At 47.9% G+C, this 27,816-nt stretch overlaps 2 protein-coding genes across 2 annotated transcripts; both read right to left on the reverse strand.

The window, feature by feature from the left end:
- Positions 1-114: 114 nt before the first annotated feature.
- Positions 115-18,256, reverse strand: HDHD2 (haloacid dehalogenase like hydrolase domain containing 2). Its single transcript, XM_054178486.1, has 7 exons — positions 18,233-18,256; positions 13,088-13,198; positions 9,152-9,360; positions 6,272-6,356; positions 2,693-2,909; positions 1,815-1,878; positions 115-401 (listed from the first exon to the last, which is right to left on the reverse strand). The coding sequence occupies exons 2-7, from the start codon at positions 13,186-13,188 to the stop codon at positions 298-300; spliced, it is 780 nt and encodes a 259-aa protein (XP_054034461.1). The 5' UTR covers positions 13,189-13,198; positions 18,233-18,256; the 3' UTR covers positions 115-297.
- A 4,033-nt stretch (positions 18,257-22,289) lies between these two features.
- Positions 22,290-27,724, reverse strand: IER3IP1 (immediate early response 3 interacting protein 1). The gene is made up of 3 exons (XM_054178485.1): positions 27,613-27,724; positions 24,879-24,980; positions 22,290-23,626 (listed from the first exon to the last, which is right to left on the reverse strand). Exons 1-3 carry the CDS (start codon positions 27,701-27,703, stop codon positions 23,571-23,573), a joined length of 249 nt encoding a protein of 82 aa, XP_054034460.1. The 5' UTR covers positions 27,704-27,724; the 3' UTR covers positions 22,290-23,570.
- Between the last annotated feature and the right edge of the window lie 92 nt (positions 27,725-27,816).

A 27,816-nucleotide genomic window follows, 5' to 3' on the forward strand; every position in this document is an offset into this window, starting at 1 on the left:
GTGTTCTCAGTTTAGCTTATTCAGCACAGGAACGTGGCTCTTCCCAGGCAGGGCCTTTCACCAGTTATGCCCTGAAAAATGAAAATAAATAGGATTCTCTACCGTGCTGCCTTTCAGCAGCTGAGCTGGTTGCAGCCTTTCTGTCTCGCCTGCTGGGTATCCACAGTCCTTCTGCCCTTCCTTGGCTAGGCTTCTGACACAGTGATGCATGCATTGATCCTGCGACCTTAGTTTTTGAAGCAGGGATAAAGGAAATGCTGTTACACAGATGCCTTTTGAAACAAGGTGCTCCTTTTCTCAGAGCAGATGCTGTAGGATATGTTCCACTGCCTCTGGGAAATTCTCACAGGTTAAGTAAGGAGATGGATTGATTTTGTCTTCATCTGCCGGTCGATATTTACCTGTAACACATTAACAAACTGATGTAGTTACCAAGCTACTTTCAGTATCCCTTTCCCCTCCATGAAACTTACAGCTTCCTCAGAGCAGTAACAAACAGATGCAGAAGAAGAAATGCCCATCTGAGGTTGTCTCCAACCAACATCTCACAAGTCCTCTCTAAACAAACACTGAGTCTTACTGAAGGTTCCTTCAGGGGCAGCTCTGGCTCATGAGTTACTCCTGCACTGGTTTCACGCTGCTGCACTGGCACTGCTCTTCCACTGCCTACTGCCTGTAGGTTCTTGAAATACCTGGGCTGTTGGCTTCCCTTGTGGATTTTAAGAGGAAAAGCAGGACTGCTTGCTTTCATTTTCAATATAATGTACTGTGTGGCAGGAGCAGCTCCCACTTCAGACAGACCTTACCCAGCCTACAGCACTGTCAATGACACTGATAACACCTGCCAGTCCCTTGTGGTTCCACCTTTGTCTGAAGCAAAATGGCTTTGTACTTGCCAGTGTAATCATAAGGAATGCCACTGGAGCTCTGGAACGGTCAGAGGTTACATTGCTACAACTGCTTTTGGCCATCTAAGATGCCACAGTAACAGTTAGTGCTTGAGACTTTAGCCTTCAGAGCAAAAATTTCGCACCTATGAGGTCAGCTGCCCCATAATAGACCCTGCTGTAGAACTGTTGAAGCATTAAATACTGTGATCTCTCCTGACTCAATCACCTGCTTGACAGGCTGCCCCACTGCAGCTGAGAAAACCTGTTTGCTGAATTCACAGAATCACAGAATGTGGGGGTTGGAAGAGATCTCTGGAGATCATCTAGTCCAACCCCACTGCTAGAGCAGGGTCACCCAGAACAGGCTGCCCAGGACCATGTCCAGGCAGGTTCTGAAAGTCTCCTGAGGAGACTCCACAGCCTCTCTGGACAGCCTGTTCCAGCCCTCTGTCACACCTAAAGAATGTTTTTCCTCATGTTCAGATGGAACTTCTTCAGCTCCAGTCTGTGCCTATTGCCCTTTGCCCTATTACTGGCACCACTGCAACGGGGCCTGGCCCCATCCTCCTGACACCTGCCCTTTAGATCTTGATCAACATTGATAAGATCCCCTCTCAGTCTTCTCCCACTTGAAGAGCCCCAAGGTGTCTCAGCCTTTCCTCATCAGAGACATGCTCCAGTCTCCTCATCATCATTGTAGCTCTCCACTGTCTCTCTTGAACTGCAGAGCCCAGAACTGAACACAATTCACCCCAAAATGCAGAAGGTGATGTACCTGGTGTAACAAACCACAGGAATGGCACCAAGGTTAAACACAGGGCACAGCATGGACCTTTACTGTGGGCAGAGAGTGTGCCAGGACACGGGGCCTGATCCCTGAATGCCCAGCTGCCTTCCAGAATGATGGCTCCAGCAAGTACTTACCAGTCCTTACCAAAATCCCACGCATGCCTGCGTTCTGGGCACCGCCAACATCATCTCGGCAGTCCTGGGGCAGAACAGGAGATCAGAGGGCTGTTAGTGGCCACAGATCACATTTGCTCAGTTTCATGACACACAGAACATTAAGATGCTCAAGTGTGTCCAAAGAAGGGGAAGGAAGCTGGTGAAGGCTCCAGAGCACAAGTCCTGTGAGGAGTGGCTGAGGGAAGTGGGATTAGTTACCCTGGAGAAAAGGAGGCCGAGAGGAAACCTTACTGCTCTCTTACAACTCTCTTCTCCCAAGGAACCAGCAATAGGACAAGAGGAAGTGGCCTCAAGTTATGTCAGGGGAGGCTGGACATTCAGAAAAATATCTTCCTGGTAATGGCTGTCAAGCCCTGAACCAGGCTGCCCAGGGAAGTGGTGGAGTCACCATCCCTGGAGGCTGTTAAAAGACATGTAGATGTGGCACTTGGTGACACGGTTTGATGGTGGCTTGGCAGTGCTGGGCTAACAGCTGGACTTGATTTTAAAAGTCTCTTCCTACCTAAACATTTCTGGGATTCTATGATTCTCTGCTTTGCATATCACCAACCAGCCACTTAAGAAGCAGCTACACTAAGTCAAATCTTCTAGCTACAGACTGGACAAACTGTCACAGGAATGATTCACTACATGATTCCTGCCTGATCAAACAGCAGCTGAAGTCAGAGAAGCAACCTCATGGACTGCAGCAAACCCTGAAAGCTTTGAGTGTTCAATGTTCAGTTCTCATTTAATCCCAGTGCTTGTAGGAAGATCAGTTCCTGAGAGGCACCACAAGCAGTGGAAGTGAGCACTAGGTTCACAGGCAGGTGTCAGGGGGTGAGGTCCCCACATACATCACCAATCATGATGGCTTCCTCTGGGGCACAGCCAATCCCCCGCAGAGCTTCCAGGAAGAAGGTTTTCTCTGGCTTCCCCACCACTGTTGCTTTGGTGTCTGTTGCATATTCCAGCCCAGTTACAAAAGGCCCAGGTCCCAGAGCCATGCCATCTTTTTTCTTGAAGTATCTGGCTTTATGTATAGCTATAAGAGGAGCACCATTCAAAATCAACCTGAAGAATGGATGAAGAAGAAAGCACAACAATTACTGTAATAGAAATGGTATTTTACAGCTGAAGGCCTCACCTGGCTGTTATTTAATTTGCTGACACTGACTTTCATGAAGCCTCAAATCATAATGCAAGCTAGCATCCATCTGGAGAGTTAAAAATAAACTTCCTTCCTTTATTTTCCCCAGAAACAGCTAAAACCCACAACCCTCAAACACAGAATTTATGTTGAGCATTGTAAGAGGTAACTACTTTTAAATCCTGTCTATGACTCTCATGCAATTAGGTCCATTACTCTAAGCAGCCTCACTTTTCACTGAGGCAAACATCCTAACAGTAGAACCTCCATGATGCATTTCAGAATGCATTCTCCACAGGCAGTGGCTGCAGGGATCGGTTTGATGGCCACAGCCTTCATCTCCTCACCTGGACTAAGAACCCTGTGATGCTTTCTGGATGCTGCTGTCAGGAAGTTCACAGCCCAGCAACTCTTGGGGCTGTTGGTATCACCTGTCACAGCATTGTGTTTCCAGCAGAGAGGGGTGCTCAAGAGGGTCCCAAGTAGGAAGTGCATCACTTTACCTTCACTTTGTATTTTAACAGTGGACGGATTACAGTAAGAATTTGCATTTTAAAAGCAGAGATTAGATGCATTTGTGTCCCATGGAACCCTTCAGTTACTAGCACTACTACTGAGACTTTTAGAAACAAAGCTGAATTTGGGCTCCTTGCTAGTGGGCATCAGAAATTTCAAGTGGAAGATAGTTCAAAGCAGACTCCTAATACTTCTGAGCAGAGTGAGAAGGTCATAATACACCATACAGCAGTGTTTAGAATAGAATAGAATAGAAGAGAATAGAATAGGACCAGACCAGGTTGGAAGAGACCTTCAAGATCATCGTGTCCAACCCCTCAACCAATCCAACCCACCTAAACAACTAACCCATGGCACCAAGCACCCCATCAAGGCTCCTCCTGAACACCTCCAATGATGATGACTCCACCACCTCCCCGGGTGAGGAGGAGGAGTCTTGGCTGAGCACAGCACCAGGGGGCTTCAAGAAGTGAGTGCAGTGATGGTCCAGACAGGGAACTGCTCCCTGCCCACAGCTGAGATTCTTCCACCTTTCACAGGCCTGTTTCTGCCCTGATACACCAGCATGCACCCTCCTTGAGGTTCCATCTCTACCTGCCAACTGACCTAACTGCTCTTGTCTCTTCCCTTGTAAAACCTTTGTGGCAGGGAGCACGTCAGATTAGCACCCGTGGTGCCTGAAGAGTGGACCAGTGACAGCAAAGTAATAACTGGGAGTATAAAAGGGCTTCTTTACACAGAATCTGGACCTCATCTTTGATGCTTCCACTCCTGGTAGTTCTCCCTTACAGCAGAGACAGCAGCTACGTGTCCTGCACCAACAGGACACGTGCTAGAGGAGTCCTCCAGGTAGAATAGACTAGAGTAGACTAGACTAGACTAGACCAGGTTGGAAGAGACCTTTGAGATTAAGTCCAACCTATCACCCAACGCCATCTAATCAACTAAACCATGGCACCAAGTGCCTCATCCAGGCTCTTCCTAAACACCTCTAGGGATGGTGACTCCACCACCTCCCTGGGCAGCACATTCCAATGGCAAACGACTCTCTCAGTGAAGAACTGAACTGAACTGGTTTTCTGGGAGAAGAGACCAACCCCCACCTGGCCACAACCTCCCTTCAGGGAGTTGTAGACAGCAAGAAGGTCTCCCCTGAGCCTCCTCTTCTCCAGGCTAAGCAACCCCAGCTCCCTCAGCCTCTCCTCACAGGGCTGTGCTCCAAACCCCTCCCCAGCTTTGTTGCCCTTCTCTGGACACCTTCCAGCAGCTCAACATCTTTCCTAAACTGAGGGGCCCAGAACTGGACACAGGACTCAAGAGGTGTTCAAGAGGGGATTGGATGTGGCACTCGGTGCCATGGTCTAGTCATGAGGTCCATGGTGACAGGTTGGACTTGATGATCTTTGAGGTCTCTTCCAACCTTGGTGATTCTGTGAAGATGGACACTGTGCAGGCTCTGCTGGGGTGCAGGGTAAGGGGTGCCCTTGGATAACCTTTCTTTGCACATTTCACAAGAGACAAAAGTCACATTACAGGGAATGAATTCAGCAACAGGCTCATGTTCCAGTCTTTGAAGATAAAAGGTTTTTCCAAGCTAAAATCAAGAGCACTGTGCTGAGCTAGAAAGAGAAAAAGATGCATGGCTATGCACCTTTTCACACACTACTGCATCCTCACTCAGGCACAGCCACTGAAAAAAATTACCACATTTGTCCTTTAATCAACATGCAGGATCAGAGGATGTTAGGGGCTGGAAGGGACCTCTGGAGATCTTTGAGTCCAGCCCCTCTGCCAGAGGACCATACAACCATATAATCTGCCACAGGAATGCAGCCAGACAGGTATTGAAAGTCTCCAGAGAAAAGAGACTCCACTACCTCTCTGGGGAGCCTGTTCCAGTGCTGTGTGTCTCTTACAGTGAAGAAGTTCCTCCTCATGCTGAGGTGGAAATTCCTGTGCTGTAGTTTATATCCATTGCCCCTTGTCCTATCACAGGGCACAACTGAGAAGAGGCTGTCCCTGTCCCTTCCTTCCTGACACCCAGCCCTCATATATTTACTAACATTTATTAGATCCCCTCTCAGTCTTCTCCTCTCCAGACTAAACAGCCCCAGGTCTCTCAGCCTTTCCTCCAATCCCTTAATCATCCTTGCAGCCCTCCATTGGACTCTGTCAAGTAGATGCTTGTCCCTCTTGAAATAGGGAGCCCAGAACTGGACACAATATTCCAGGGGAGGTCTCACTTGGGCAGCATGAAGGGGTAGGAGAACCTCCCTTGATCTGCTGGACACACTCTTCTTAATGCACACAAGACAAATACCTTTAAAAATAAGAGAGACCAGATCAGATCCAAAGTTCATCTAGCCCAGCACACTAAGCTGGCCACTCCTCAACACAAGATGCTTCAGAAGAAACTGCCAGAAATCCTGCACTAGTTAAATGAGGAATATTCTGCCCTAAATACTGCATCAACTTCCCTGTAATATTTGAGCTCCAAGGGTGGAGGTTTGAATGCAGAAACCATCTCCCAGATACTTACCAACACCCCTGGTTATCTCCTCTGGAAACACTGCCAACTTTTTCACCTCAGTGGCAGCCATGACTGTATTTCTACAGTTTATCTGCAGACTGAAACCTCTAATAAGCAGGGCTGGATATTGATTCCCCTTCCTTCTTCCCATGTGGGAAGGGTTTCCTTGTACATGCAGAGGTACAGAACCCAGCACGAGACAGCTGCCACTCACAAAACCATGAGGAGAGGCCGGCTTACCGAAATGCTCTGTTCATCATCTCATAGTGAAAGTGCTCAGGAGCCAGTCCTACCACCACTGCATTGGGGTCATCAGTGGCTATACCTGGAAAATCAGAACAGGACTCTTCACTCAGGAGAATTTTGCTCCTACATTGCAGTATGCAGTCAGTGTTTGCAGTTACATCAAAAATGAGCACTTTCTGGCACAGACACACCATGCAGACTGGTTTTATGCCCTTTAGAAGTGAGGAAAACATTCTGCCAACCTTTCCAGTGAACACAACAATGCAGCTGTCAAACAGTCACTCTCCCAGTGCCTCCACTGAAATGCAGCAGGCTGCTCAAATCACTTTTTAAACTGCATTACTCCCTGTTATCTAAGAATCTGTTTATATATATATTCATCTGCTTTGTGGAACAGGAGAGCAGAAAGACCAGTGAATTCCACACAGTATTTCTGCTCTTTCTAGTCAGAGAAAACTCCACCCAGTGTGTACAAAGCCTGACTGCTGCTCTACATATCAGCCTGGTTATGATGGTAGACAGCACTGCAGTATGATCTAGAAGTTTTACACTAGATTTGCACTGCATTTCTGGAAGGTCTTTTTTGTAATGTGCATTGCTCTCCTTGAGAATAGTTTGCACATCCTTTGTCCTGAACTCCTCCAGAGAACAACTCTTTTTACATGGCAGTGTCACCTGTGCACAGAACCAGCAATGGAAGCAGAGCAACACCTAGAGGAGGAACAGAAATACCAGATGGTTTTATTGATGACAGGTTAAGTTATTAGCTGTATCCTGCACCTGATGGGGGCTTTGTTCTGCCTTCACACAGCATTATATTCCACACCTTTACAGGGACAATGAGAGCTCCAAGGTCTCCAGGGGCTGTCATTGTAGCCTGCTGGCTGCCATCTCCTGCCACATGCCCTTCAGTCAGCTCAGACAGCAAAATGCATCTCTGAGGGAGACGCCATGCGGATTGGTGACATCTCTCTTAAAAGCACTTGGGTCTTTTCACCAAGAATACATTACATTCATCCATCTGTGAACAACTTCAGTAGAGAGATTAGCCAAGAACAATTCAATAGTAGCCATTAATGGGAATTTGAAGCATTGTACTTTGTACAGCAAGGCCTTTGACACTGTGCCCCACAGCAAACTCCTGGCCAAGCTGTCAGCCCCCTGGCTTGCACAGCAGCACTCTGAGCTGGGTTAGGAACTGGCTGAAGGCTGAGGCCAGAGAGTGGTGGTGAATGGTGCCACAGCCAGCTGGCAGCCAGGCACTAGTGGTGTGCCCCAGGGACCAGTGCTGGGCCCCATCCTGTTCAATATCTTTACTGATGATCTGGATGAGGGCATTGAGTCCATCATCACCAAGCTGAGGGCAGGAGTTGATCTGTTAGAGGGTAGAAGAGCTCTGCAGAGGGACCTTGCCAGGCTGGACAGATGGGCAGAGTCCAAGGGCATGAGACTGAACACATCCAAGTGCCAGGTAACAGATACAATGCCACCAACACTCTCCATGGATCTCTCTGCCATTTTTTATAAAAATTAGCATCAGCTACTGTAAAACTGATGCAAAGATCCCAAATAGATGGAGATTAAACTGATTTAAATACCTTCAGTGCAACAGCTGCTGTCTCTGACCCCAGAAAGCCTTCCCAAGCATGCAAATACAGAATACTGCTAGAGGCATACTTATCAGGATACAATATTATGTAGAATAGATTATCAGGTTTCATTGCTCTCAGAGCCCTTAGAGGCTTTTTTCCTCAACACTTATCTTTCTGAAGATTACTGACTAGACTGTGGCACTAAAATTTAACAGGAACCCTCTAGTTACTACCAAGATTATAACCTACTTAAGTTTCACATTCATAAGGATTTCAGTTCAGGGGCAGAGAGCAGTGGGCAGGCCATCCACATCTTTGCTTTCTTGACTTTCAGTGAAAGGCTCAGCTTTGAACTCTCAGTATGTTAAAAAGTGGCTATTTGTCACCATGCTTAAAACAACAACAAAGTGGTTAAGTCAAGGACTAAGTGTTCTACCTTCAGGCAACCATCAGACATGTCCAAGTCAGAATATATCTTCTAATCCCCTTATTGTTGAGGGAAGGAAATGGGAACATCTGAAACTAAAGCAGGACTTTAAAGAGAAATCAGGGTGATAAATTTTCAGCCATCAGTTATGGCACCAAAGTACATGGAGTGAGGCCTAGATGTTCAGTACAAGGTAAGTTAATGATAACCACCAGGAGATTTAACATTTAGTAATGATCTGTTAAGAGAGAGAGCCTTCTGCATGAGCTCACATGATGGCTTGTCAGCTCTTTATGAGCAAAACCTCTGTGCAACAGCTGAGGGAAACCTGATTTCTAACAAATTAACACAACCTTGCAATGAAACTAATCAGTACTGGTGCAATAAAACTGATGATCTGGTGATAAGCATTACTTGTTTTTTTCCCCTCCACTGGAAATTACCTGAATTCCTGACTATTTCACAGTACTCCTCAAGAATCTCTCACTTCAGGCTGTCTATCATTAATTTAAAACAAAGGACCTTTATGAATCTGGAGAGTTTAGAATTTCAGGCATCATCATGGCCAGCAGCATATTTGCTGCCCAGGGAGGTGGTGAAGTCACCATCACTGGAGGTGTTTAGGAAGAGACTGAATGAGGCACTTGGTGCCATGGTTTAGTTGATTCAGTGGTGTTGGATGGTAAGTTGGACTTGATGATCTTTGCCAGGTCTTTTCCAACCTGGTTAATTCTATTCTACTCTAGTCTAGTCTATTTCTATTCTATTCAAGTCTGTCATTCTACAGAACAGAGAGCACTCTTTTGCCTCAAGTAGTTCAGTGACTTCCCCCACGCTGCTTTCTTACCACCTCACCTGTGAAGTCAGACAGGGCCTTGTCATCCACCAGGAGGAGAGGCCGCACTTGCTTTTGCTCCAGGAGATTTCTGGCTGCTGTCAGAGATGTGAAGATCTCATTTTCTGCAATGTCAAATCCCAGCTTTGTCAGCCTCTCCAGCAGATCTCTCTTGCACTCCTTTGTTGTGTTGGTCACAAAGCGAATGGTAACTGGTGCGCCGCGCAGCCTGACGGACGAAGAGCAAAGGCAAGCTGGTCACAACACCTTCCTATCTACATCAAAATGGGACCAAACAAGGACTGTTCCTCTACAGGCTGCAGACAAAAAGACTACACATCCCCAGGTGTGGCAGTTTTAGGCTAAGCCTTGAAAAGTTAGATGCAGATTTCAAGCAGAAAAGTAGAGAAATATAAACGATTCACCACTGGGTGTAAAAAGGGAAACAAAAGATTGTTCTAAACAAATTTCATTGGACAGAGTATCTGGGATAGAAGCAAGGGTTCTATAAACATCTCACACATTTTGCTTTCAGCCCCATTCCTTTTCTTCTTCTTTAGCTGCTTGGCTGTTCTGCTTTGCTGGGGAGAACCTCATTGCTTTCTGGCTGGCCTTGAGAAACAGGTAAGATTAACACTGCTCGTCTTCCAGCTTCTCTCCCTTTTGGTACAAGGGGGCTTTGGGAGGTTTTTAGGGGGGCAGTGGAGCAGCTCCCTGCTCTCTGGGATCCCAGAGGGATTTTCTGATTGTAAATACCTGTGTATTTTGTGCCTATTCACTGCATTCCATTGTAGAGTGTAGTTTTTGCTTTGCAAATGCACCTTCTATCTGCCTCCATCTGAGCTGGCTGTGCCTAGTTAATGTAATGGGAAATTCCCACCCACTACACCAGAGGACTGGTGTCACACAAGAACCACAAAGTTGTTCACTTCTGTGGAACTGGAGGGCAATGTGAAATAGATGGCAAGAAATACAGCTATCAGAACAAGATCAAGTCTCTCCTGCTTGGAGGAAAGGCCAGGAGCAAAAAGGAGAATCCAAACTCCAGCTTTGTCATAGTAACAAACTCATCAATGATCAACAGCTGTGAGTTTAAAAAGCCTTTGAGGTCAGACTACATAATAAATAAACCAGCCCTGTTTTCTGGATCAACTGCATCCTGGACCAAAGTGAAAAACGAACCTTGATGCTAAATTAATATATTGAATTCCACATGCCAGAGGAATTTCACAGCAGCTGTGGCTGATTTGGAGATGCAGGATGCTCCACAGGCCAGTGTTACGTGTGTGGAGGTTTTATACCAGCTTCTGCAGCTGTATCTCCCCTTACTGAGAAACACCAGTATCACATAAAAGCACATTACTGCCCTGCACTGGCAGTACACACTGTCATACAATCAGACAATCTTAAGTGACAATTTCAACAGTGCTCCCTTTAATTATTCCCCCACCATCACTTTCTGTTTGTTGCTATAGAAACAAACACTTGCATCGTGACTGCAGGAGGAACATCAGAAACAAGTTGGTCAGTGGTGGAGACTGGCTTGCACCTGCCACTTTGTTCTCCTGTCTGGTCTGCTGCTCAGAAAGATACACTGCAAACTGCATGCCAATCACTTTGGCTTCCTGTTAGGAAGGACAATGATGTGGATTAGCACAAAGAAGGCATGAGAAAGTATTTTTTCAAACTTCTAAGCAAAAAGACCTGCTGTTCTTTGCAGTGAAATGATGACAGCTGCTCTCTACACCTGTGACAAGCTGAAGCTGAGAAATAGCATCACACTCTCCCTGCATCTCAACCCTTATCTTCCCCTTCCCTTCTCAGAGCCCGGACAGGGCCTGCATGAGCACAGCTCAGCAGGAATTAAGCAGAAGCAGAAAACAGAGAAGAACCAATGACTTTATAAAGCAGTTTGTCTTCTGATTCTACAGAAGCTATTTCTTCTATCCAGCCTTCTGCCTGAGGGGCTCAGAAATGAGCAGTAGACAGGACATACTGAGCAACTTTTGACAGTATCACTACTTTTATATACATACACAGATTTTGGAGAATGGAATGGAATGGAATGGAATGGAATGGAATGGAATGGAATGGAATGGAATGGAATGGAATGGAATGGAATGGAATGGAATGGAATGGAATGGAATGGAATAGAATAGAATAGAATAGAATAGAATAGAATAGAATAGAATAGAATAGAATAGAATAGAATAGAATAGATCAGGTTGAATGTTGACCCTCATCTGGAACAAGTTCTCCCTACAGCATGAAAGACCAGGTAGACAAGGTCCAATGAATGGGTAATAGAAAAGCACCCAATGCTTTAGAAGTTTTTACTTGGCTGCAATTTTACACCTTCAGGAAATAATTATTTCCACACACTTATTTTTTTAAAAGAAATGCAGAGTTTCCTAATCCCTCTGTGAACTTTTCCTCTGAGCAGCAGTCTAGCTTTGTGAAAATTTAAGCAGCCAATAAAACTCCAGTAAAAATGTCTCATTCTTAACTCAGCACAGTTCCTCCTAGGAAAACAGTGTGATACAACATTACAAGTATCCTGGTGGGCCATATCCTGCTTTCCCATTCATTTTGCTACACCTCAGTTTCTCTGGGCAACTTTTCATCAGAAAAGAAACTGTCCTGTTTGTTAGTGAGTTGAAATTTCCACAGCACATGGGCTGTATTATCAAATGTTTCCCATCCTAAAAAAGCAGCTGTGTTTGTTTACCTAGAGGGACCGTTAAAGGTCACCTAGTCAAACCCCTCTGAAGTAAGCAGGGACATCCCCAACTAGATCAGTTTGCTCAGAGGCCCACCATGCCTGCCTGACCTTGAATGTCTTCAGGGATGGGACCTTCAACTTCTTCCAGTATCCCACCCCCCTAGTAGTAAAGACCCCTTTCCTAATGACAAATTACATGAGAACTCTGCAAAGGATGCCTTGCACACTGCACCAAGCTGCTCTGTTATTCTACCTTAGCTCACCACAGACAAAGGGCTCAGACATACAATTAGGTTCCTGTAGTTAAACAAAGCACTGGGGACCAGCTGAGCTGAAGTGACTTCAGTGTATGTTGGGTAATTCAGGTTAGCTTTACTTTCCACTTCAGTTAAGGCTGCTGAAACATTCTGAATTAAAAAATACTTTCAAAGACAAAGAGAGCAACTTCAGAAAGATCTGGAGCCTCAGGTGGCATATTTTCAAGAACAGTGTGGCCAGCAGGAGCAGGGAAGTCATTGTGCCCCTGGACTCTGCACTGGTTAGGCCACACCTTGAGTCCTGAGTCCAGTTCTGGGCCCCTCAGTTTAAGAAGGACATCGAGACACTTGAACGTGTCCAGGGAAGGGCAACAAAGCTGGGGAGAGGCCTTGAGCACAGCCCTGTGAGGAGAGGCTGAGGGAGCTGGGGTTGCTTAGCCTGGAGAAGAGGAGGCTCAGGGGAGACCTCATTGCTGTCTACAACTACCTGAAGGGTGGCTGTAGCCAGGAGGGAGTTGGTCTCTTAAGCAACCAGCACCAGAACAAGAGGACACAGTCTCAAGCTGTGCCAGGGGAAGTTTAGACTCGAAGTGAGGAGAAAGTTCTTCACTGAGCGAGTTGTTTGCCATTGGAATGTGCTGCCCAGGGAGGTGGTGGAGTCACCATCCCTGGAGGTGTTCAAGAGGGGATTGGATGTGGCACTTGGTGCCATGGTTTAGTCATGAGGTCTGTGGTGACAGGTTGGACCTGATGATCTTTGAGGTCTCTTCCAACCTTGGTGATTCTGTGATGCCAACTTTTCATTTAGGCCTTTTGCTGGTTTCTCCTGGTACCAACACAGGTGTAAATAAAAGCAGAATTTGGCCACGTATTTGCTTATCTACAACAGCACAAAAAGGGAGCAGCTTCAGGTCCATTCCAAGAAGCACCTCTGTGCTGACAGAACTTATCAGAGGAAACCAAAAAAGGTAGCTTGCCTTTTAAGAGCTTCCTGCGCGCCTGGCACAGCCGAGTCTTCAACGTGAAGTGTGCCGTTGAGATCCACCAAGACAGCTTTCAGCACACGCCGAGCTGCCATCCTCCCTTCTCTGGGGAAAAGGCAAATAAATGAAACAACAGAAAAGTGGTTAGCAGACAATGGATAATAAAAATAAGGAACTGAGTTAAGCGCCTCATTTGTGCCAAGCCCGGTATTACTCAGAACATTACTCGCAGTATTAAATGGGCCCCTTCAGACAGAGAAATAAAAGGCAGTGTTTAAAAAAAATACATAATTGATGGGGTGGTGTTTTCCCAAAGACTCTGTATATGGAAATCAGGTGCTATTTGTTCTTTAAGTGTCTTTATTTGTGCACGTCAAAATATTCTCTGAACAGCTAAGACCGCTGGGAAGAGGATCATTAGGTCTGGTATTGCCGGTTCAAGGTCTCAGCAAGCACATTTTGGCAAGTCCCATCGACACCAATGGCACTGTTCGAGTAAAAATAAAGATAATAGTACTCAGCAATGACACAGTGCTCTGACTATAAAGCTCAGAACGCTCTGCACAAGTGCGTATTGTCAGTTCTGTTTTTTCAGGCGAGATCTATGGCGATCCGGCCCCCAGCACGAATCAGCTGCTCTAACTCTTAGCTCACTCTGAGGTTGTCTGCCAGTGCGCCAGCATGGATTTTGCCTAGAAGCTCTCAAGGCTCAAAGATGTTCAGCACCTCAAAGGGTTATTTCAGTCCTCTTGCAAAGCAGGAGTGAACAGCAAACTTTGACACCCAGGGAGGTGGTGGAGTCACCATCCATAGAGGTGCTCAAGAGGGGACTGGATGTGGCACTTGGTGCCATGGTCTAATAGGCATGAGGTCTTGGGTGACAGGCTGGACTTGATGATCTTTGAGGTCTCTTCCAACCTTGCTGACTCTATGATTTTATGATTCAAACAGGTACAGGAGACAGCCCAGAACAGAAGCCAGCAAAGGGTAAAGAATAGAATAGAATAGAATAGAATAGAATAGAATAGAATAGAATAGAATAGAATAGACCAGGTTGGAAGAGACCTTCAAGATCATCGTGTCCAACCTATCATCCAACACCACCTAATCAACTAAACCATGCAACTAAGCATCCTGTCAAGCCTCGCCCTGAACACCCCCAGTGACAGCGACCCCACCACCTCCTCGGGCAGCCCATTCCAGTGGGCAATCACTCTCTCTGTGTAAAACTCCCTCCCAACCTCCAGCCTAAACCTCCCCTGGTGCAGCCTGAGACTGTGTCCTCTAAAGGCACTGGGGAAGAAACAGTGAGGTTATTACAAAAGTCATCTGGCTAAAAGCCTCTCTTCAGATCATTATCTGTGTGGCAGGTGCTGTATTTTGCTCCACAATCATGTTTGCCATTCCTTCAAAAATGCAGGATACAAAAGCTTTTCTCCTGTTTGTCAGGCAGCAACAACTACCTGATCTGCCATCACCAGCAAGTCACCACAGCTGTTTCATGTTGAGCTGTCTTGGTTAGAGACAGGAAGTGTAATACATAGGTTTAAAAAACATGCAGTGGAAGCATAGAATGCTTTGGTTGGAAGGGACCTTTAAACATTACCTAGTCAAACTCCCTTGCAGTGAGACATCTTCCACTGGATCAGAATACAATAGAATAGAATAGAATAGACCAGACCAGGTTGGAAGAGACCCTCAAGAGCATTGCATCCAACCTACCATCCAGCACCACCTAACCAACTAAACCACGGCACCAAGCATCCTATCAAGTCTCCTCCTGAGCACCTCCAGTGATGGTGACTCCACCACCTCCCCAGGCAGCACATTCCAATGGGCAATCACACTCTCTGTGTAGAACTTGCTCCTAACATCCAGCCTAAACCTCCCCTGGTGCAGCCTGAGACTGTGTCCTCTTGTTCTGGTGCCTGGGAGAAGAGACCAACCTCTGCCTGTCTATAACCTCCCCTAACGTAGCAGTAGACAGCAATAAGGTCTCCCCTGAGCCTCCTCTTCTCCAGGCTAAGCAACCCCAGCTCCCTCAGCCTCTCCTCATAGGGCTGTGCTCCAAACCCCTCCCCAGCTTTGTTGCCCTTCTCTGGACTCGTTCCAGCAAGTCAACCTCCTTCCTAAACTGAGGGGCCCAGAACTGGACACAGGACTCAAGGTGTGACCTAACCAGTGCAGTGTACAGGGGCACAATGACCTCCCTGCTCCTGCTGGCCACACTGTTCCTGATGCAGGCCAGGATGCCATTGGCCCTCCTGGCTGCCTGGGCACAGTGCAGGCTCATGTTCAGCCTACCATCAACCAGTACCCCCAGGTCCCTCTCTGCCTGGCTGCTCTCCAGCCACTCTGACCCCAGCCTGTAGCTCTGCATGGGGTTGCTGTGGCCAATGTGCAGCACCTGGCACTTGGATGTGTTCAATCTCCTGCCCTTGGACTCTGCCCATCAGGTTGCTGAGGGCCGTGTCCAACCCCATCTGGAGTGTTGCCAGGGATGAAGCTTCTAACACCTCTCTGGGTAACCTGTGCCAGTGTTTCACCACCCTCACTGTAAAAAAATGTCCTCCTCTCTCTAGTTAATGTTAGGACCTGCCTTCAAAAATTTTGTTTTCTATCTGGACAGCTTCCTCTTTGCAGACTGTCTTATCAATGATAAAGACCACATGAACTTGATGTCTCAGGTACAATACACACGCAGAGAGAACTCTGAGCTTGCACTTTAATTACTCCTGCTGGTTCTCTGCAACAAGAAAAGAAAATGCTTGGTTTAGGGTATATCTGTTACAACACAGGCCAAGGTAAAATGTCTGTAAGAGAACTACAAAGGAAGCTTCACCCACTGCATGTGAAAAGAGGGCATGATGTTTCTGAGACATCTTCTCTAAGTAAAATGCTTAGTGCAAACAATGTGTCTGAAGAGAATGGAACTTGGAGGACTCTGCATTACCTACATGAAAAAAAAACACAACACTCTTCCCTCAGCCACTTAAACTCTGACACAGGGAATTTTGACTGCTGAGAGATATTAAAAAGACAACTGAACAAGATGCTACTATATAAATTCTCTAGTCAAAGACACACAACTGCAGAGTAACTGCACTGGAAAGCACAGCTGATGACAATGGAATCATAGAATCACAGAATCAGTCAGGGTTGGAAGGGACCACGAGCATCATCTAGTTCCAAGCCCCCTGCCATGGGCAGGGACACCCCACACTACATCAGGCTGGCCAGAGCCTCATCCAGCCTGGCCTTAAACACCTCCAGGGACGAGGCCTCAACCACCTCCCTGGACAACCCATTCCAGGGCTTCACCACTCTCATGGGGAAGAACTTCCTCCTCACCTCCAGCCTCAATCTCCCCACCTCCAGCTTCATTCCATTCCCCCTAGTTCTATCACTACCTGAGATCCTGACAAGTCCCTTCCCAGCCTTCTTGTAGGCCCCCTACAGATACTGGAAGGCCACAATGAGGTCACCTTGGAGCCTTCTCTTCTCCAGACTGAACAGCCCCAACTCCTTCAGTCTGTCCTCAGTTTAACAGAAATAGGACTTCTTTTGTTGTTGCTATTCCTCTTTTACCCTAGATCTCTGTTTGTCCCCTTTTTCACAGTGCATTTATTCAGGAATTACTGAAGTTATTTGCAAAGCCAGTTTCCAGCATAGCCTAATCTTAAGTATAAAGTTCATGCCATGCAAGAAAGACATGAAAAACTTCAGTAACTCAGCTTTCATAGGCACAGCCCAACATGTCAGAGGAACCTCACCTCTGTGCAGGCACTATGGCTGCAGCAATTGGATGGAGCCACATGGTAATTCAGGCTGCTCAAGACATGAGACCAGCTCCCACCTGGTCTTTGTCAGTCTAAAGAACCTACATGCGCTATTAGGGAAATAATTTAGGAAAGATGTTGAGTTGCTGTAATGTGTACAGAGAAGGGCAATGAGGCTGGGGAGGGGTCTGGAGCACAGCCCTGTGAAGAGAGGCTGAGGGAGCTGGGGTTGCTTAGCCTGGAGAAAGAGGAGGCTCAGGGGAGACCTTATTGCTCTGAACAACTCCCTGAAGGGAGGTTGTAGCCAGGTGGGGGTTGGTCTCTTCCCCCAGGCAACCAGCACCAGAACAAGAGGACACAGTCTCAGGCTGTGCCAGGGGAGGTTCAGAGTGGATGTTAGGAAGAAATTCTATAGAGAGATTGGCCATTGGAATGTGCTGCCCAGGGAGGTGGTGGAGTCACCATCACTGGAAGTGTTTAAAAAGAGCCTGGATGAGGCACTTGGTGCCATGGTTTAGTTGATTAGATGGTGTTGGGTGATAGGTTGGACTTGATGATCTCTGAGGTCTCTTCCAACCTGATCTATTCTATTCTATTCCATTCCATTCCATTCTATTCTATTCTATATTAGCAAGAGGCCACAGTCTATAGGGAAAGAGGCTTTGTCCCACTGTAGCATGGTTTGCAATGGCATAGCTATGTTGTGGTCACGGAGGGGCTGCTCTGCACGGCAGGGTTGCCTCCAACGTTTATGCAAGACAAGCCTCCCCCATCTCCTGCTCCTTTTTGCTCACCACCAGACCACCACACTGGACCTCTGCAGTGCCAAGGGTGAAGGCCAGGCCTTTCCCTCAGATGCCATCACAAGCTCGACAGCGTAGCTGGAGCCCCTGAAGAGCAACAGAAGGCAGTTGAGCGGCCCAGATTCAGGGCTGAGGGAAGGAGGGCCGCAGGCATCACAGCTACCCATCCAACCCCACAGAGAGCCCACACGGCCTCCCCTGTGGAGCGGCCACAGCGCCCTGAGGCGCCGGGCCTGGAAGCCGCTCGCTGCAAAGCCCCGCGGCCGGTCCCCTGCCCCGCGAGCAGGACAGGTATCTTCCTCTCCCCTGGCCAGGCTGGGAAAGGCACAAGGACACCGCTACCCCTCCCCGTCAAGGAGACGGTGCCGCCTTTTCCCGCCGGTTCACAGCGAGCCGGTGGGCTGGTCCACCCCGCACCAGGGGAGACACCGAGCTCCCGTTCCCCAGACGCGGAGGGCTGCGCACGCCCGTTCGCGCCCCAGCAATGCGGGCGGCCGAGCCCCCTCGGACGAGAAGGGAGAGCACGGTGGTGACAGCGCTCCTCCGCCGGCACTAACCTGCCTCCAGCAGCACCGCCAGCACCGCCAGCGCCCCCGCGGCCAGCCCGCCACCGTCCCGCCCCACGGGGCCCTGATGGCGCCGGGCCTGTCCGCCTGAGCGCCGGGGGCCGCCTGCCGCCGGGATGGCAGCCACAGCCACGGAACCCCGGCGGCACCCAGCCCTCCAAGACCGCTGTCTGCGACTGGTGTTCGGCAGCCGCCGTCAGGCAGCGCGGCGGGCAGCCCGCGGGGGCCTCGGCGGCGCTGAGGGCGGGGACCCGCGGAGCATCTCGGTGGGGAGAGGCAGGTGGCTGCCGTGCCCTGCCCTGTGCCCTGCCCTGTGCCCTGCCCTGTGCCCTGCCCTGTGCTCAGCCCTTCGCTGCGCCCGCAGGGGTGGTGAGGAGCAGGGGAGAGCCACGGGCTGCCCCGACACGTCTGGGGCATGCGACCCTTGTGCGTATCCCGGCACCCCGCGAGTGTTGTTTGTGGTCATTTGGAAGATAAGCTTCCTGCAGCTGCTCGTTGGAAAGAGGATTGTAAGGACGATTCGCCAGGGACAGGAGAAGGCCCCGTGTGTGCAGACTGCGCTTCAGCTGCGATGCCAGTACAGTGTGCCGTGGTCGTCTGGCAGAGGCGTTGTAAGCTGTTGCAGCCGGGATTACACAAGACGTGAGGGCACATCAACGAGTTACAGATAGCACGCTTTTGCAGTTTTACCTTGTGACTGCATCAAAAAGTCCAAGGTCTGTAGGATAATATACATGATGTACATTCACAATATACATGATGTACATTCACAATGCAGTCTTTCAGCTTGTCAGGCTTCCTCCTTCCGAGCACTACGTCGTGCTGAGGCTAGAAGGCGACAGCAGTTGAAGAGGTGGAGCTTTTCGAGAGCAAACTTTACACTCTGAACTTTGAGCAACCTGATCTACTTAGATGTCCCTGCTCAAAGCAGGGAGGGGTTGGACTAGGTGACCTTTAAAGGTTCCTTCCAATCCGAACCACTCCGTGACTATGATAAGTGAATCATGCTCTGGGACCTATCACTACAAATAAAACAATAAATCACCAGGTTTTGCAAACAGCACAGCCCAGGCTGTGCTCACAACGCTGGCTTTGTGGAAAATGCACACATTGGATGCAATAGGTCAACATGCTGGAGGGATGGGATATCATCCAGAGGGACCTGGACGAGCTTGAGAAGTAAGCCCCTGCAAACCCCCTGAAGTTCAGCATGGCCAAGTGCAACGACCTGCACCTGGGTCTGGGCAGGTATCCATAAACACAGGCTGAGAAATGGGTTAACAGCAGCCCTGTGGAGAAGGACTTGGGGATGTTGGTTAACAAGCAGCTCAACATGATCCAGCAAAGTGCGCTTTCAAAGTGCAGTGAGGACAGGCTGAGTTGGGGTTGTTCAGCCTCAGCAAGAGAAACTTTGGATAGACATCATAGTGGCCTTTCAGTACCTAAACAAGGCCTAAAGGAATTCTGGAGAGGGACATTTTACAAGGGCATGTAGTGACAGAAAAAAGGATAATGGTTTTAAACAGAGGGTAGTTTTAGATTAGATTAGATTAGATGAAGGAGCAATTGTTTACTGTGAGGGTAGTGAGGCACTGGCACAGTTTGCTCAGAGAGGCTGTGGATGCCACATTCCTAGAGGTGTTCAAAGCCAGCTTGGATGGATATTTGAGCAACCTGGTCCAGTGGAAAGTGTCACTGGCCATAGCAGGGAGGGCAGAACTAGATGGTCTTTAAGGTCCCTTCCAGCCCAAACCATTTTGTGACTGAGGTGAGATGTCAAAAATAATTACAGGGGGCTCCAGATTCATTTATTCATGTATAAACCCATTGCCTTCTTACTCTTCCCTTCCCTTGCCCCCATGCCCTTCAAAACAAAACCTTTAGCAGTACCATTATACAGAACTGATCTTTTTATTCTTGTATTTTCACTGAAGCCTCTGAAGTGTCCCAGGAGCTTCATTTTCCCTACACAACCACCTACAACTGGTACTGCCACACTGCAATCTACTGCTGTGAAAGCATCTTCTCTTTGCACCCTTACTAGAACAAATTATTCTACACTGGAAAGTCTTAGCCCTCATGCTGATCTGTAAAATATTCTGGTTATTGTCATTGCCTAAGGCATTTGTCCATGGAGTTGATGCCCAAGTGAGCATGGCAAGGAATGGAACTAGATGATCTCCAAGGTCCCATCCAACCCAAACTGTTTTGTGATTCTGTGGTTTCTATGCTGGGTTTGAAATGACTACTGAAGCACAGAGTACTTCATGCATGGAGCTCTCTGACACATGGAAACCTTCTTCCATGTTCCCTGTTACTGAAGAGCCTGAACTTCTGCCAGGTTTGAGGTGCTTTGCCTCGTTTGAATTTAGTCACAGCAGAACTGTTCAAAGACGTGTGAGATGGCAGTATTGTTCCCACGCTTTACACTCCTTTCTCTGCCTGTCTGCTGGTTATTCTTTTGCCCTCTTAGTATCATAATATCAGTCAGGGTCGGAAGGGACCACAAGGATCACCTAGTTCCAACCCCCCTGCCACGGGCAGGGACACCCCACACTACATCAGGCTGGCCAGAGCCTCATCCAGCCTGGGCTTAAACACCTCCAGGGACGGCACCCCAACCCAACTCCCTGCACAACCCATTCCAGGGCTTCACCACTCCCATGGGGAAAAACTTCCTCCTCACCTCCAGCCTCAATCTCCCCACCTCCAGCTTCATTCCATTCCCCCTAGTCCTGTCACTACCTGAGATCCTGAGAAGTCCCTCCCCAGCCTTCTTGTAGCCCCCTTCAGATACTGGAAGGCCACAATGAGGTCACCTCGGAGCCTTCTCTTCTCCAGACTGAACAGCCCCAACTCCTTCAGTCTGTCACAGTATCACAGTATTACTAAGGTTGGAAGAGACCTCAAAGATCATCGAGTCCAACCTGTCACCACAGACCTCACGACTAGACCATGGCACCAAGTGCCACATCCAATCTCCTCTTGAACACCTCCAGGGACGGTGACTCCACCACCTCCCTGGGCAGCACATTCCAATGACAAACGACTTGCTCAGTGAAGAACTTTCTCCTCACTTCGAGTCTAAACCTCCCCTGGCGCAGCTTGAGACTGTGTCCTCTTGTTCTGGTGCTGGTTGTCCTCATAGGAGAGGTGCTCCAGCCCTCTGCTCATCCTCGTGGCCCTTCTCTGAACACATTCTTCCCTGCTTATTACCTGGGAGACCTGACCTTTAGCTGCTATCCCACTCTGAATCATCATTTTGCATCTGCCAGCTAAAATGTGTCCCAGTTTTGCTCAAATGCAGGATTCCTGCTGCACAGAACCACTGCTCCTTTTGACTGCACATGCCAAATTGCTTTTGAAACAATCTGCCCATGTGCCACAAGCCATGCATTGAAGCTTCTGCCTTTCTGAACAGACACAATGAGGGAAATCACTTCTCACCTATTTTCAAAGGTGTTGCTTGTAATCTTCAGCACTGGCTTTTATTTTAGTAAGAACTAGTGTTGCAACAGTCCATACATACGAAATGAGATGATGGGCAAGCTATATGCTTTAAATCATTCAGTACTCCAGCCCAATGCATCAGCAGTGGAAACATCTACCACTGCTTTTTTACAGAAAGGCCTGCACACCATTCAGGTTTTATTGCTCCACACACATCCTGTCCAGTTTCCACGAAAGACAGATATATGAAAGTAACTGATCCGGTCTGTGGCCTCATCACCTCTGAATTACACTAAGATTGTTACACAGAAATACTTTATTATGGACCTACCTACTTTAGAATTTAAAGGCTAGCACAATCCTTCTCTGCCTCTGGCCAACATTACCACGGCTCATTAGGTTTGCTACATAAACCAAAACACAGCTTCACTTGCAAGTGCCACAGGGATGAGAAAAAAGTATGTGATGTAAGAACAGTAACTCTCTTATCTGAAACAGGATGAGACTGAGTTCTGGGGTGCTCCCACTGTACACAGTTATGAAAGAGTTTGCTTAACTTAGAATTTATTTACATGTTTTCACTAGAAAAACCCCAAGAAACAACATAAAACTCTCTTCCTGGATATACTCTACTCTGCAAAACACTGCAACTGAAGATTCTTAAATTCACTTACACATTTTACAGATCTGTTTTTGTATACAACAGGGAGTGCTTCAGTCACCAAGATGTCAGAAGAAAAGACAATAAACCAAGGTGTTTTAAGTTAATTAAACTGCCAGGTTTCCTTTGGCCTCCTCTCCTTAAAAATAAGCTGAGACACTTTAGCAGAGGAACACATGTAAGGTTTCTAACTTTTTTAAAGAATGAGAAGCAGCCTTCTTCAGTTCAGACTTGCTATGTAACACTGGACCTAACCCAGCAGTCTTACTTGAGACATAACCTGTACCGAAGCAATCAGCAATACTCTCTGCAACAGAACGGCAAGATCATACCCATGGTTTCAAAACTGTTCATTTAACAAAGGAAGATGCAGGACAGAGGAAGAAGCAGCAGTAACAGAAGAGGCATTGCATTTGGAAAGGGCACAGTATTCCCTTCCCACTTTTCCAAAGAAGCTCAGAATACAAAATGGTTCCCCACTTCTGAAGCACTAACCACCAAGCAGAAGTTTAGCACACATTTTAGAAAGAGCAGCAATCCTTGACAGAGCAGTAACAATCCCTGCTATCACCTGCCAGCCTAAATTAGCACTGAGTTGCTCAGCTTTAGGTACAGCTAATTTTAGTTTGCATAGGAATTGCACTTGTTTTCAACTTATTCTACCACTAGCATGAAACATTTGCTGATTTGAAAAGGCTCTGAAACACCAAGAGAAAAACTCTGGTTTCAATCAAACTGCATCAGGACCTTACCCAGCTAATTTTACCTCCCTCAATACCACAACTCCAGTAACTTACAACATTGTTTTCAGAGCCTAATTCACGTTCTCCAAAACAGTACCATGGTGGTGCCTGAAATAAAAATCACTGTTGTTTATTTTAATGTAAAAGTAAATTGGGAAGCTTACTGAAGGAAATTCATCCCTGAGTAACAAGGTGTTTAAAAACTGCCAACAATCATTGCAGTACTCTAACAATCAGTGCTACTTAACAGGCGGCAGCAGAACTGGTCACAGTCCAATACATTTGCAGCGTTGTTGCATTGATCCCATTATCTTGGTTTAATGAAACTGCAAGTGAACATTAGGAAATGGGGTAGGTGGAAATAGTGTCTTTATTACTTTGAGTGTCAGATTGACAGCTGTATCCCCAAAAACTCAGAGCAGTGGTGGAGAGAAACTTGTTTCTTTGGATGTCCAAATGGTTTCCATAGGTACTTTCAGCCAAACAACAGGAGGAGAACGATTGTAATGGAGTTCACTGCTATTAATGGCACTGCAGAGGAAGACAAAGAGCAACTGTGAAACTTTTCCACGTCATGAAGTGAAGGTAACTTACTGTTATCTTGGGAAACTACCTATTAAGGAGTAAAATCCATCAAAACTTTAAAAATACACTTAATGTGAAATTCAGGATTAGCATAGGATTAGCCAGGATCAAAGCCTAGGATACTAAAAATTAGCAGAAAGCAACAGCATAAATATTTTCCTACATCTCAAAATGTTTTAACTTTAATCCAAATGACCTTTTCAACAGATGAAATGAAACCATCTCCAAGTTAGTTTCTACCCTCAGCTTTGCTGCTGTTTTCACTCTGTGGTGGGCAAGATAGGCCAGATTGTGATTTCCTCTTGTTAACACCACCTATGAAAGGAAGTTTAGGAAGGATGTTGAGTTGCTGGAGCATGTCCAGAGAAGGGCAACAAAGTTGGTGAGGGGTCTGGAGCACAGCCCTGTGCGGAGAGCCTGAGGGAGCTGGGCTTGCTTAGCCTGGAGAAGAGGAGGCTCAGGGGAGACCTTATTGCTGTCTACTGCTATGTTAGGGGAGGTTGTAGACAGGCAGAGGTTGGTCTCTTCTCCCAGGCACCAGAACAAGAGGACACAGTCTCAGGCTGCACCAGGGGAGGTTTCGGCTGGCGGTTAGGGAGAAGTTCTACACAGAGAGAGTGATTCCCCATTGGAATGGGCTGCCTGGGGAGGTGGTGGTGTCACCATCATTGGAGGTGTTCAGGAGACTTGATAGGGTGCTTGGTGCCATGGGTTAGTTGATTAGGTGGTGTTGGATGATGGGTTGGACATGACGATCTTGAAGGTGTCTTCCAACCTTGTCTATTCTATTCTATTCTTGCTTTTACAGTGAAGAAAACTATCAGTAACTTATAAATTGAAGTCTTTACTTTTTTCCCCTGATTCTTGGTTGCTTACCTTACCTTTAAGAGTCCCAGAAATCTATTTCCCTCACAGGGCACTTAACATTTAATTTAGCCAAGGTGATGCTAACTGTACACTGACTACCTCCCAGGCCTTCCTCCAGCTCCCAAACTCTGAGCAAAGACAAGATGCAGCAACAGCAGAAGTCAAGAGTCAGAGAATGTTTTTACCTTTTATCAAAATTAAGGCACCTTAGCTGGGATCTACACAAGAGTCCACACATGAAGGAAGCACAGGTTGGAAATGACAAGTAAAAATAGCAGCTGAAACGAAACTTTAGAGGTAACAATATTTAAGCAAAGGATCATCACCTTACCTCTCATAACAGTTCGTACAGATCGAATAAGGTTCGTTATCTGTGCTTTAATTCCTGGCTCCTCTCCAAATCCTCCAATCCCTTGGTCGCTTCCCCAGCCAACTGTGTCACATAAAACCAGCCAGGTATGTTAGAAAAAGAACCCCAAACCATGAAACAAATGTTGTCAGCAGTATTAATGAGTGCTCTGTCTTGAACATAAGGGCCAGAAAAATGATCAGGGTGCTGAAGCACCTATCCTATGAGGACAGGCCGAGTTGGGGTTGTTCAGCCTGGAGAAGGCTCCAGGGAGACCTTATTGTGGCCTTTCAGTACTTGAGAGGGGCCTATAAGAAAGATGGGGACAGACATCTTAGCAGGGCCTGTTGCTGCAGGACAAGGGGTAATGGTTTTAAAATTAGAAGAGGGGAGATTCAGATGGCTGAGCATAGTGAAACACTGGTCCAGGTTGCCCAGAGAGGTGGCAGATGCCCCACCTCTCATGCAGTGGAAAATGTCCCTGCTCGCTGCTAGTGAGTTTGACTAGATAACCTTTAAAGGTCCCTTCTAACCCAAACCATTCTATGGTTCTAATAATATGGTTTATTCTAGCACTGAAAGACAAACTACAAACCAATTAGCTTTATTCACCACGGGATTTTAAGATAACATATTTAAACCTTGGTGGGGCTGCATCTGGAATACTATGTCCAGTTCTGGGCCCCTCAGTACACGAAGGGCAGGGAACTGCTTAAGAAAGTCCCACACAGAACCACAAAGATAATTAAAGAAGTGGAAAATCTCCCTTATGAGGAAAGGCTGAAGCAGCTGGGTCTCTTTAGCTTGGAGGAGACTGAGAGGTGACCTCATTAGTAGTTATAAATATGTGAAGGATGGTTGTCAGTAGGACAGAGCCAGGCTCTTCTCAGTGATGTCCAGTGATAGGACAAAGGGCAATGGGTGCAAGTTGAAGCATAGGAGGTTCCACATGAATATAAGGAAAAACTTTTTCATTGTGAGGGTGAGAGAGCACTGGAACAGGCTGTCCAGAGAGGTTGTGGAGTCTCCTTCTCTAGAGATATTCAAAACCTGGCTGAATGCACTACTGTGTGACCTTCTCTAGGTCCTGCTGTGGCAGAGGGATTGGACTAGGTGATCTTTCAAGGTCCCTTCCAGCCCCTAGCATTCTGTGAGTAATGAACACAACGATGATGACAGATCAATGTTTGTGTAAAGGAAACCCTCACCTTTTAAGTACCACTACCCCTCACATGCTAGAGTTTATTTGGGCTTCAAAAAAAGCAGAAATAAAATCAAACCACAATCTGTCCTTTACTAGAAAATAAAGCATGAAGTAACTGGGTATGAAGTGATGCTTCAGCACTGAGAAATAAGTTGCATAGCAGGAAACAGTATAAACTCCACATCAGGATGAGGATTTTTGTAACCCACAACTTGGGAACTTCTCAGAGGGCAAAAGAAGTACTGAGCCCTTCAAGGGAGAAACTCTTCCCTACCCACTGTGGAGAGACAAAGCATGTACTGAGACAGGACCACGGAATATGAGTCCTGAACTGTTAGGGGCTAAGCAAAACAGAGAAAGGAGTGGCTGTCACTATCCAAAGCTGCACTGCACAACCCATGAGTTTCTTTTCTCCAGAGACAACTTTTGAGTGATACTTTTTCCTCTTTATAGTCTCCCTCACACTGCTGGCATCAGACTGGGGGCAGCAGGCGATTCCTCTCTCTCTCATGAGCCACTGCTTTCACACAGTTAAGCTTGGAGCTATTCACAAGTGTCCCAAAGCCACGAAGTTGCTTGACCACCCATCCTGACCACCTCCACATCTCCTTTTCCTCAAGCCGCTCATCAGGAAAGCAAACCCTAGGTCCCTACTGGGAAACAGAACATAGCTATAATTATCTGCACCCCTGCCGAAAAATCCTAGCTCAGCCTGGTTTGGAGGAGCAAGAATTCTTCAGATGAGAAAACTGGGAAACCTTGGATCACAGGAAAGTTTTTTTTTTTGGGGGGGTGCTCTGATGATAGGTTGGACTCGATGATCTCAAAGGTCTTTTCCAGCCTGGTTAATTCTATTCTACTCTATCCTATTCTGTTCTGCAGATTTTTGTGCCCGTGGGTTTTCTGTGTTTTGCAGGGTCAAGGATGGTCAGCCCCGGGGATCTCTGGTGCTGTGATCTCCCCTCAGCAGCACCAAAACGTAGGCGTGAAGGTACAAAACCCGAGAAGCAGTTATCTCGCCGGAAAAAGGCATGGCGAGACGAAAGGAAACGCCTCACGCTACCACAATATCCTGACACGAAACGGGAGGTGGAGTAGTGCAAACGCACTGAAGAGAGCCCAGAAATGTATGGGGAGAGAGACCAGAGCGGCACCAAGCACAGCGGCAGGAAACCCACCCTCAAGCCGGGACCCCCCGAGCACTGCCTTGCACGCTGACATCCAACGCTGGCAGCGGAGGGGCCGCAGCGCCGGGGCCGCAGCACCGGGCCCCCGAAGGCCGGCGAGCCCGGAGAGGCCTTCACCGCACCGCACAGGGCGACTTCCCCGCGCCCGCGGGGCCGGCTGCGACACCCCCGGGCTCTGCACAAGCCGTGCGGCCGCGGCCGGGCGGGCTGCGGGCCGCGGGGTGTGTGCGTGGCGGCCGTGACGCGCCGCGGCCAGGCCCGGGCCTGGGCTGGAGTCCCGCCTCGCTGCGCTCCCCGCAGCCCCGCCCGTGCCGGAGCGGCTCACCGTGCCGGAGGAAGCGCTCTTCGTGCAGCACAGCCACGGCGTTGACGATGAGGAGCGCGGCCTGCAGCAGCGAGTACAGCGTGAACGCCATGGTCCCGCCACCGCCGTGCGCCGCCGGCCGAGCGGGACGTGGCGGGGCGGGGCTGGGGCGGGGAGGGGCTGGGGCGGGACCTCAAGGCCGGGGGTGGCGGTGAGGGGAGCGGG

The sequence above is a fragment of the Dryobates pubescens genome, chromosome Z, assembly GCF_014839835.1.
Source record: "Dryobates pubescens isolate bDryPub1 chromosome Z, bDryPub1.pri, whole genome shotgun sequence".
Lineage (NCBI taxonomy): Eukaryota > Metazoa > Chordata > Aves > Piciformes > Picidae > Dryobates > Dryobates pubescens.

Coding starts and splice junctions, on each gene's coding strand:
- IER3IP1 (XM_054178485.1), bottom strand. CDS start 27,703: ATGGCGTTCACGCTGTACTCGCTGCTGCAGGCCGCGCTCCTCATCGTC. Junction 24,981..27,612: donor AGAGCGCTTCCTCCGGCACG/GTGAGCCGCTCC, acceptor TATGTGACACAG/TTGGCTGGGGAAGCGACCAA. Junction 23,627..24,878: donor TGTACGAACTGTTATGAGAG/GTAAGGTGATGA, acceptor CTTCCTCTGCAG/TGCCATTAATAGCAGTGAAC.
- HDHD2 (XM_054178486.1), bottom strand. CDS start 13,188: ATGGCAGCTCGGCGTGTGCTGAAAGCTGTCTTGGTGGATCTCAACGGC. Junction 2,910..6,271: donor ATGATGAACAGAGCATTTCG/GTAAGCCGGCCT, acceptor TCCATTCTTCAG/GTTGATTTTGAATGGTGCTC. Junction 1,879..2,692: donor AAGCCATCATGATTGGTGAT/GTATGTGGGGAC, acceptor GTTCTGCCCCAG/GACTGCCGAGATGATGTTGG.